Source organism: Gracilinanus agilis, chromosome 2, assembly GCF_016433145.1.
Source record: "Gracilinanus agilis isolate LMUSP501 chromosome 2, AgileGrace, whole genome shotgun sequence".
Classification (NCBI taxonomy): Eukaryota; Metazoa; Chordata; class Mammalia; order Didelphimorphia; family Didelphidae; genus Gracilinanus; species Gracilinanus agilis.
In genome coordinates, this window is record NC_058131.1 from 96,606,804 (window position 1) to 96,618,468 (window position 11,665).

The following is an 11,665-nucleotide window of genomic DNA, read 5'->3' on the forward strand; positions in this document are numbered from 1 at the left end:
GAAACTGATCTAAGAGATAAGATCACTCTTCAAGTTCACACACAGCAAATAATCAATTCAACAACAGTGTAAGTACTTATAATGTACAAACCACTGTGATGGGTACTAAAGATATTTAAAAAAGTCAAAAAATAAAACAAAAAACCATTTGCTACCTTCAAAGAGCTTTTGCCCTACTAATATTATATAGATCAGTACATAGTACTATATAGATAAGTAAATACATGAAAATTTGCGAGGAAGAGAAATGTTACCTCCTATGAGAAGCTGTTATTAATTTCTCTCAAAACTAAGGTTCTTTGAGGTGAAGGCTATGATGTGAGTTAACCTGCACAAAGGCAGTAGATGAAATGTCAAGGTCAGAGGATGGCAGGAAAGTATGCTGGTTTGAATATAAAGATGGTTTAAAATCACTATTATTTTCCGTGAATTTGCTGCCAATTAAAAAATTAATGGAAATGTCCAGTCATAGCAGCTAATATTAGTATTTCAGAGGGGATAAATGATGCTCAGACCACATATTTATTTTTTCTTCTTTGCAAATCAGACTTCAACTTACAGCTTCAACCATCACTTCTGAGCCCAAGTCCCAAATCTTTACCTCAAACTTTAAACCTTTTCCTAGGGCTCTAATTCTACCTTTACTGTCTGTTGGACAGACACTTAGGTTGTACCTTATTTTTAGCACGGCAGAACTTAAGGTCATTCCCCTCCCCCCCACCCCCTTATCTCATGTTCTTCCTGTTCTTTCTTCTATTTCTGTTAATGAACCCTTCCCCAAACCTACCTCTGGACCCTCACTTCTTCCTAACTGTTCAATTTCTTGTTGAGTCTTACTTCTAGTCACACAGGTTTGCAACCACAAAGTCATCTTCAGTTTCTTCTGCTTTTATACTTCCCACAGCTAATCAGATAGAAAGTCTTGTCCATTCTACCCTAACACCATTCTCATGTGTCCTTTTGTCTGCCAACATAGCCACCATCCTAGCTCACAACTTCATCAATCCCCTACCTAGACTAAATTATCACAAAAGCTTCCTAAATGGTTTCTCGGCCTCCACTCTCTCCCCTCTTCAATTCATACTACATGAAGCTGCCAAATTCTAAACCACAGGTCTGACCATGTCATTTCCTGGCTCTCAAGAAGTTCCAGTATTTTCCAGCTGTATCTAGGCTAAAATATAAACTACTTTACAATCTGGCCCACCTTTCTGGGTCTACTCCTATTTCCTTTCTTCACAGGCTCTACATTTTAGGCAGACTTTAGGAAGCTTTTGTGATAATCTAGTCTAAATAGGGAAGTGCTGAAGTACTGAACTAAGGTTGTGGCTATGTGGGCAGGCAAAAGGACACATGAGAAATGCTATTAGGGTAGAATGGACAAGACTTTCTATCTGACTAGCTATTTGAAGTATCACTATTTTAATAGTCATCTAGAACAAAAACCCAAATCACTCATTACCCACTCTATCACAGCCGAGGAGAGGGAAGGTAAACTAGTCCAACCCCTTCACTTGATACATGAGGAAACTAAAGGACAGAGAAGCTTCTCTGAGTGACTTCTCTATTATACAAGGAGTCAGAGTTGTGGAGGAATTTTAATACAAGGTCTGATTCCCAAATTAAACACCATTTTTCACTGTACCAAGAGCAGCAGTAAATTCCACACGACTAGGAGACATTAAGCACTGACTAAGTGACCACATGTTAGAGATATTAGGAAAAGAATTCCTGTACAAAGCAGGGGTTAGAAGAGATGTCTTCTAAAATCCCTTCCAAAAGCAGTCTGTGAGTTGATGACCTAGAAAAGGTTCCCCTCCCCCATCAACAATTTCTGTTGATGCTACTCTTCTTTTCTAACGTTTCTGAAATTTGTCATTTCTCTTCTATTCCCATCACCAGCATTATTATAGGTGTCTTAATTTGCAGTTACATGTAGTAACACTTTTTGACAATTGTTTTCTGACATTTTAGGATTCAGATTTTCTTATAATAAACAAGTAGCCTCCCCAGTTCAGTTTTTTCCTTGTAATCTATTCTATTTTTGCCAGATTAATCTTCTTAATGTAATTTTCACATTATTTAATTTTGTAAAGTACTTGACAGTTTAGAAAGTAAGTAGTAAAATATCTATTATTACAATTGATCCTTTCCAAATACTTACAATGGCTTCATGCTCCCTCTTAAAGTCCAAAAGTCTTAGCCCTCTGGGATCTTGCCATGAGATAAGCAGATGTACATTTCAGTACTTAGCTGCCCTCATGAGCTCAACTTGTCTTGACCAGAATAAACTATGACTCAGGGTGCTAAAAAACCTTGCAGTAGTGCTTGCTAAACTCCAGTTAGTAAGTCTTTGAGAAATCACAATGAATGGGAGAGATGATACTAGATTGAAAATGTATAACCTTGACAAGAGATCTATGATCCCTGTGACAATGATAAAATGGACTGGGATGATTTGTGAGTACTTAGAAAGGAAAGAAGTATTTACTAAGAGCCAGCATGCCTTGACAAAGGCAAAGTCATGCCAGACTAACGCCATTTCCTTTTTTGAGGGCTACAGATCAGAGTAACTCTGTGGAGACATATATAATAAATTTCAGCATCTGACTGATTTCTTTATTTTATATATATCACAAGATAATAGATCTAAGACCTTAGAATTCATCTGATCTAAGACTCTTGGTTCTATAGATGAGGAAGCTGATGTCCAGAGAGATTAAATAATTCAGGATTCAAACACAGGTCCTGTGAATTGAAGTCCAGCATTCTTTTCACATTACCTGGTTGCCTCCATACAAATATATTAGGAAAGGACTTAGGTTAGGAATTCAGAGGGGTTGACTGAGCAGTCTCAAAGACTATTGGCTAACAATTCAATATCAAACTGGAGAGAACTCTCTAAAGACTTTGTCCTAGGATCTATTTTGACTTTTAAAAAATTGTCATTTGCTTAGATGAAGGAATAGATGGCATGTTTATCAAATTATCAGGAGGTACAAGACTGGGAGAAATAGAATGGGATTGAGATACTAGTCCTGGAATACAAAAAGATCTTAACAAGATGCAGCAGGCTCAGGTGAATAAGTTGAAACTTTATTAGAATCCTATGTTTTAAAAAAAGAAGAAAGGAAAAGAAAACATCCAATTCTACAAGTAGAGAAAGGATATAGCATGGTTAGAAAGTAGTGAATTTAAACGATTGAGGGTTCCAATGAAATGTAAGCTCCATGAATCAACTGTGTGTGTGTGTGTGGAAACAAACAAAAAAAATCTGATCTAAAACTAAATTAACATAAGTATAAATATGCAGGTCAAGGAAGGTTTATACTCTCTAGTTATGCCACATCTGGAATGATGCAACCAATTCTGAATGCCATCTTAAATTGCAACTCATCCAGAAGAGTGCGCAGGGCATTGAAGTGACTAGAAATCAAACCACAAGAGAAAATGAGAATGTTTAGTCTAGCAAAAAGAAGCTGTTTTGAAGATGAGACAGAAGGAGGAAGAGGGGATAGGAGGAGTCTTCAAATATTCAAAAAAAAAAAACTGTCATGTGGAAAAAAGACTAGACTTATTCTGTTTGGTTAGCTAGGAAGCATGATCAACTTAAGGAAGAACTTCCCAATAATTGAAGTTGTCTAAAAATACAATAGGCTACCTTGAGGAATAGAGAGATTCTAGTCCCTGGAGGTTATCACACTACTTGTGGGAGATCCAAGAGACATCTCAAAGTGTGGTTCACAGATCCCTTTCAAGTGATTGGAGAAGTCAAAACTATTTTCATAATAATACTAAGAAGTTATCTGCCTACTGAAATACCTTTCCATTTTCCAACTACATAACTGTGTTTGGCCAGATTTTCTTCTCATATTTCACCCAAACCAAAATATTGCAATTGATGGAATGAAGAGGTAGATGAAAATCTAGCATTTTTTCTATAGATATTAAGGAGTTTTGCGAAAATATGTAAAACAAAGCTACTCTTTTCAACATTATTAGTCAACTTCTGATACTATAAATATAAAACTCACATATACAAAGGCTCTTTGGGGTCTTCAATAATTTTGAAGAGTATAAAAACAGGGAGGGGAAAGAAGAAAAAAAGTGTAAAGGTGTGTTGAAGCTAAAAAGTTTGGAACCACTATTACAGAACAAATCTATGATTGTCACATGCTGCCTTGTTTATAATGATTGGTGTAAATGTCTTCTATTCTACTAATCTACTAAAGAGAAGGGATATCTATACCTTAGTTCCTTGTGCATAAATGGGGTGGTGTAGTATAAAGAACACAAAGTCAAAAGGCCCAGGATATTGATTCTGAATCCTCTGTTCCATCATCTATAAAATGGTCAAAATACTTGTACCACCTATTTCATAAGGTTGTGAGAATCAAATAAGATAAAAAAGTAATTTGAAAAGATGAATAGCTATATATAAAGTAAGTACATTTGAGGAATGAATAATTTTCAACCCTGGAAATAAACCATATTTGACAAAAATTTGTTTTGGTTATCTGAGATAAGGAAGTTTAACTGCTGACAGAAGATTGATTGTAAGGGCAGGAGGAGAAAGATCAAAGTAATGGATTCACTGGTCTGTGATGACATAGCCCTCAAATGCAAAAACACTTAAAATACAAAAATTTAGAAACATGCAGTAAATGCTAAATAGAAGACAGAAAAAATTAATAATAGGACCATACATTTTGATTTTTAACTTTCTTCAAGAGAAAAGTTCAAAGGACTTTCTTTAGTTGTAATCTAAAGGTTTCACAGTATTTTATTAGTTGAAACCTATGAGAAACTGATTTTTAATTTTCCCTATCCTAGCAAAGCTGTTGATGTTAGTGAAGTTGTTGATGTGTGCTCTCTTAGTTCTGTCAATTCTACCTTTATAGTAGTTCCCTTGTCTCCTCTCCTCTGACTGCCAACACCCTGATGATGGAAGCCCCATCGCCTCATGCCTGGACTACTGCAATAGTCTGCTTATTGATTCTGTGCTTCAAGGCCATTCCCTCTCCAATCTATCTTCCATTCAGCTATAAAACTGGTCTTCCCAAAGCACAGGGCAGAACTTGGTTCTCAGGTCCCCATTCCATAAACTCCAATACATTCCTATTACTTTGAGGATTATATATGCAAATTCTACTTGACTCCGAAAGCCCAGCATTACCTGGACCTTCCTACCTTTCCAATCTTTTTTAAAAAAACAAACAAACAATATTTGTTTTTTTCACCCAATTAAATATAAAAACAATTTTTAATATATTGTTTTTTAAAATTTTGAGTTCCTAATCCTCTTCCTCCCTCCCTTCTCTTTTCCTTCCCTGAGAGGGTAAGCAATCTGATATAGATTATGTGTGTGCAGTCATGTAAAACATTTCCATACCTTTCCAATCTTCTTACACTTACTCTTCCCTCATCATGTATTCTACTAATTCAATGCCAATAGCTTTCTTGTTGTTCCTTATACTTGACACTCTACTCTTCAATTCAAAGTATTTTAACTGGCTATCTGTGATGCCTGGAACACTGGCCTTCCTCATTTCTGCTTCCTTCATTTCCACTCTCAGCTAAAAAGCTACCTTTTTGCAAAAAGCCTTTTCTCCTCCTCCTTAATCTTAGTGCCTTCTCACTGAGGTTATCTTCAATCTATCACACAGACACCCAAACACACATACACCCTCTATCTTGTTTGTACATTACTGTTTGTATATGTTGTCTCCATCATTAGATGGTGAGGTTCTTGAGGGCAGGGACAATTTTTTGTTCTTCTTTATATTCCTAGTACTTAGCAAAGTGTCCAGGAAACTAGTGCTTAATAAATGCTTGTCAATTTGCTAATTTAGGAAATGGTGAACTGTTGTGTATATATCAATGAATCTTACTGGAATTGTTTTTCCACTTGCACTTTGGCTTGTAATTGGAATATATTCAGGGGGAAAATTAGTACGTCCAAATATTTATTGGTAAGTAAGAATCATTTAGTTGATGACGTGAATCAGATGTTTTCTACCAAGAAGGAAATGTTCTTACCATGCCATGGTCAAACGTGAACACACCAACATCACGTCCATGATGAATGTGATTCCGTCTAATAATGGGGTTTCCATGATTTTTAACCCAAATCCCAGCTAAAGCATTATTGGAAATCTCATTATCTTCATATATCCCCTATAGCAAACAATCAGAAGTCAGCAAGAGTAGAACTTCTCCAAACATCAAAGAAAACTTTTAGAATGAAGAAGTACCTGTGCATGGTCTGTTATATAAAGTCCGACATTCTCACAGTCGCTGATGTTGCAGTGCTTGATAGTGGGACACGCTCCTTGTCCACTAACACATACTGCAGATCCAACTGTAAGGAAAAGAAAATTCAAAATAACCTACACATAGTTTACTAGCACTGAGCTAAGAACTGATCTGATTTTATCTTTTTTAATTCATGTTCTCAAATAAAGTCCACAATGACTCATCCATCAATCAACCATGGGCTCTGAAAATTGGTACCAACAGAATGTAAACTCTAGTTGATCCTTATAGACTTGAAGGCTTAGCTCAATTCAATTAATTAAAAAGATTTTTAAGTACCAACTATACCTAGGACACTATATACAGGGAATACACATACAAAGATCCAAACAGTTTGAGCGGATGTGGGGAAATTGGAAAAGGAAAGGGAATATGTGCATGCATACACACATATATATTAAGAACAGCTAGCAGAGTAGTTTGACTGGAATGAAAAATATGTAAATGTGAGTAAAAAGAATAAAGATTAGAAAGGCAGAGGGGAGCCATATTGTTGGGTTTTAAATGTCAAGTAGATTTTGCCCTTTATCCTAGAGGCAATCTAAGTAAAACTATTATTGTCAAGGTGGGACAAAAAACACATACTTAACTGAGGAAAAGCCTATGAATTCTGAAAGACCTATCACCAGATTGACTCTGGTGTGGTGAATATTTTGGTCACAGCCACTCTCTCTAATTAATTAATTCTAATTAAGTAACTAATTTATCAATGAGTTATGATCTGCATAGGTGGCAGATCTGAATACAAAATATCTCTTTTTATTCTAATTTTTGAAAAATGTATAGTTTGAACAAGTTTTTTATTCAAATGTGTATTTGTGCAAGAACACATATATTTAAGTTATAATATCTAGATAACCTGAAAATATGGAAGGAATACTAACCTGTACAGGTACTTCGAATAATACAGTGATCTATTATTGGGCTACAGTTCACTGTAATCTCTAAGCAGTGGTGGGCATTGTGGTGCTGAGCAGATTTATCATCAGGGTTGAACTGAAAAATATAAATATTTTTTAAATAAACAAACACTGACTTAGTCATTTAAACAAGTATAGTTTTAATCTCAGATCTCTTACCCTGATAGTCATATATCCAACATAAGCATCCTCAGAACCTTCCATAAAAACAAAAGTTGAATCTCTAGTGTTTTCGATTATGACTTTGTCTGCCACTTTTCCAGGTGCTGTAAAGAGACACACTTTTAGAATAGTACATCAAATTTTACTAAACAGATTAAAAAATGTCATATGGAGAAAAATACTTAAATTTTAAGGACAGAGTCTTGATGTTGTGCTATAGAGTTAAGTAATAACTCACAACTTTATAGTGCTTCTTTTCAAGTTTTATAAAATACTTTCTTCACAATTACCCAATAACTAAATGTGAAAGTATTATCCTGATTTTATAGCTGAGAAAACTGAGGATCTGACTTGTTTGTGGCCAAAAATCTAGCAAAAAGTGAAGTTGGAATTTGAACCAGTTCTCTTGACTCTACGTCTAGTTATCTTTCTACTATATACTTCTGCCTTTGATTATAACAGTATTGGGAGCTTGTCTTAACATCCAATATGTCCTGTGCTACATAAGGCTTTATTATTTCTAATGTTTTGGAGGGCACGGTTCTTATCAGAATTATAGCATTGTAATGGGGATTCTACAAAGCAGGGAATGATTGCTACATTGGGTAGGGAGAGAGAGAGAGAGAGGGAGAGAAAAGAGAAAAAGAGAGAGAGAGAGACAGAGACAGAGACAGACATTGAGAAACTTTCGGGGTTAGAGGAAAGAAGAGGAGTTAAATAAGGAACTTCAGTGAGATATTTGCACTAATTCTAATTACACACACTGTATGCCTGAGAAACCAGCAGAGGGGGTATACTAAAAAAATTTAATAAGACAACACTAATTGCTGAATTAACTTAGAAACTTGAAAAATACTGTGGTACTGCAACAAAATATACCAGTTCAAAGCAAAATATGATTAATATTAAATTTCAAATTTGCTAAAACACATTAAAGAATAATTGGTGCCTACTAATAGACACATTTAAGGAAGGAAATGAAACCAGAAATATATAGTCTTATTTTTTTTTCCTTAGTGGATTTTAACAATGATAAGTCAATCAGACATTGATAAATGTGTATGCAAAAAAATAAATTACACATATGTCTATATGTAATTTTTCATGTTCTAGCATGAAGTAGATAACTCCAGGATGTGGGAGGAAGAATGCAATCTAGGTAATATCTTTACTTTAAAGGAAATATAGTTTTATATTTTCTAATATTCTTTAGAGTATTACCTCCTTCCTAAACCATTTCCCCAGACTACATGGAGTCCCGTCTGATATGGTAGAATATGAAATTTTCTTTAAAAAAATTTTTTGATCAACAACCTTTTGTTGCTACCTTAAATGTACGTTACTGTTGTTTTAGAAATTTTCATTAATTTGAATTAAAATTGAAATAAAAATAGCACTTCAAAGTACCTGCACCAATCATGGTAATTGGAGATTCAATGTATATCCATTCATCAGTATATATACCAGAATGAACAAAGATAAGTCCATCAAAATGAGCTTCCTGTACTCCACCTAATGCATCTTCGATGGTGTCATAATACTAAAAGAAATTTTAAATAAATGTTACAAACTGTGGAGTTATTGTTGAAGAAATTACGGAAAAATACACATTATACATACTAGCATATTTTCTCTCCCTTTATATCTTGCAGGGTTACTGTAGAAATGTTCAGCAAATCCTGGTTTTACGTGTGCTCCTTTATACTAAAATGCAAAAAAAAAAAAAAAAAAAAAAAAGGTGAAATAAGAGAAAACTAATATACTTAAATGTGCACAGTACTTAGACATTCAATTTTTAAATTTAAAATTAGAACCTAGGTATATTTATGTAAGTCAACCTTAACTAAAACATTTTTTGAATACACATTTCCACTTATCTACTGTACTTTTTAAAGAGGTTATTTCTATAACACATGTAGCATACCATCAATATGAAAGCAATAAGGAAAAATAAAAGTCCGACTCTCTCTTTAGATTCTTGATGATCGAAGTGGTAAGAGATTTGTTAGCTTAAAAAAAAGATGTTTGCTAGAGAAATCTTAATATTTCTGGGGCATAATATATTCTTCTTAGCAGAAAATTTATTTATAAATGTGCTAGTAAAACAAGTATTTTCTATATCAAATGAGTCTTCATACCAACTGCTGAAAGCTTTCTTTCCAAGGATTTGGATGTTCATATTCTTCTGGATTAATCTGGTAGAATTTCCCAGGTTCAGGATGCATCATAGGACGTGTATACTCAAATACTTCCATGTATAATCGTTTCCTGAGGGTGCGGGGGTGGAGGTAGGATAGGGAAGTATTGAGAATAAAAAACCGCAGAAGCAATAATTATTTCAAGTTACACCCCAAAATTCAAACCTTAAACTTAATCCTTTTAAATAACAAATAGAAAATGAGACTAGGAAAAAGTAGATCATGATAAAACTATCCTGGCTACTAATAACTCAATCATTTATACAGTTTGACTAAAATGTGAATGCAAGTAAAAAAATCCAATTGGTAACATACAGTATTTTCTCACAATTAAAAAAATTCAATTTAGTACTTTTTAAGCCAAAAAACATTCTGCAAATGCCCTCCTCCCTTTGTGCCTCTCAGTTCAACCTATCACTAGTTTTATAGATTCTGAAGACACCATGAACTACAACTTCAGAATTACAGCCTTAGAACACTATGGTTAGCTTTTTTCTCCAATAATAATTGTTTGGTAAAAACTTATGTCAGGAAATACATTTTATTAATATTAGTACAATAACATTTCTACATGAATATTTTATTCTTTGTTTTTATTGAATATATTTATGATTCTATCATTTTAAGGCCACATAAAGATATATCCATTTGTTTCATTTCTGCTTCTAAAGAACAATTAAATGAGAAATAACTCACACAATCACCAAAAGAATAACTTATTATCCAGAAGATCATAGAGAAAATATTTTAACTACCATTAATACACAATGCTTTGACTGGCAACTCATATATGATGATCACATACTTTAAAAACACAAGTATTTTTAGTTTGGTTCAACTATTTAAATATAAAAATGAAATTGCACTTCATCTTTCCTACCATCTTTAGCATTTTCTGCAGGCAAACAATATATCTCAAGATGATGAGGAATACAGTTTTTCACTTACCACAAAATTGGATCATTAGCAAGCTCACTGAAGCGCTTACACACACAAGCTGCTCTACAAAGATCTTGCTCCAACAAATATGAAAAAATCTTCAGAACCACTTCATCTGGCAATTTCTCTTGAAGGTATTGTTCGGCTGGTGCTGCTATTAAAATATTAACACATTTAAATAACTTAGCTGATATCTAAAACTCTTTCTTAGCTTAAATTTGGCAAGGATAACTTGATTATTTTCTTCTAGGTATAGAAAATATAAAAATATCTTTGTACACTATCAATAAAAATCATAAAAAGGCAGAGATTGTGTACCAATAGGTTATTTAGCAAGATTCTAGTTTTCCAAATGATATAAAAATTTTTTCTCCTCAATTTCTGATTCTTGATTTTGGCATAAAATAACTGAAAATGAATTTGGCTAATGTAACCCTGGCCTCCCCCCGCACCCATGTTTTTCAGTTTCCTGCATGAAAAATACCTGATAAGTCTTGTGATTTTCCAGAAACTCTAGCACGTTTTGCACGATGACCAAAATTTTCGGTGGTGGAAGTAGAAGCACCCTTTTAAGAACAAAAAAACTATTTTAGAAAGTTCTGATTTTTTAAAAGAACAAATTTTTCTGTTTTTAAATAATGTGAAATGGCATTAATTTTTTTCTATCAAAAAATTCCCCTTTAATTCTAATCTCCTAAAAAAGAAAAACTCATTAAAACAAAATAGACCATCTTACTTACTTCCATATTGTTCTTTGTAGGACAAGCTGTTCTTTTAGGTAGAAGAGTTTTTCTACGAAGTTGATATGGACTATTTTGTGCACCAGGACCTGATTCTTCTGCAACCATATCTGCAGGTACATCATCATCTATTACAAAACAAATAACAACAACAAAAAACCCTTTAATTTTAATTTAGGCACTACTTATCTTGTATAAAGATTATTCAGGTATATATCTATTTTATTACATAATGATCATATATACATTAATCTATTCCTAAAAACACATATTACTGTTTATTATGTTAAGAGATTCAGTGAGGCATTCAAATTACTTTGTAGTAGAATCCTGATCCAACAGAAAGAGAACTAGATTTATTATGAAGCAAGAAACTTGGCTTTTTTACTTC

General features: G+C 33.7%; 1 protein-coding gene across 1 annotated transcript in view; it reads right to left on the minus strand.

The window, feature by feature from the left end:
- Positions 1 to 11,394, minus strand: part of FBXO11 (F-box protein 11) — a 30,360-nt gene extending 18,966 nt beyond the window's left edge. Inside the window, exons 1-10 of the mRNA XM_044663300.1 lie at positions 11,275 to 11,394; positions 11,019 to 11,100; positions 10,544 to 10,688; positions 9,536 to 9,665; positions 9,018 to 9,101; positions 8,805 to 8,937; positions 7,395 to 7,501; positions 7,200 to 7,311; positions 6,255 to 6,361; positions 6,040 to 6,177 (exon numbers count right to left, since the gene is read on the minus strand). Of these exons, the coding sequence (XP_044519235.1) occupies positions 6,040 to 6,177; positions 6,255 to 6,361; positions 7,200 to 7,311; positions 7,395 to 7,501; positions 8,805 to 8,937; positions 9,018 to 9,101; positions 9,536 to 9,665; positions 10,544 to 10,688; positions 11,019 to 11,100; positions 11,275 to 11,382 (1,146 nt within the window). The 5' untranslated portion in view covers positions 11,383 to 11,394. The remainder of the gene's footprint in view (positions 1 to 6,039; positions 6,178 to 6,254; positions 6,362 to 7,199; positions 7,312 to 7,394; positions 7,502 to 8,804; positions 8,938 to 9,017; positions 9,102 to 9,535; positions 9,666 to 10,543; positions 10,689 to 11,018; positions 11,101 to 11,274) is intronic.
- Between the last annotated feature and the right edge of the window lie 271 nt (positions 11,395 to 11,665).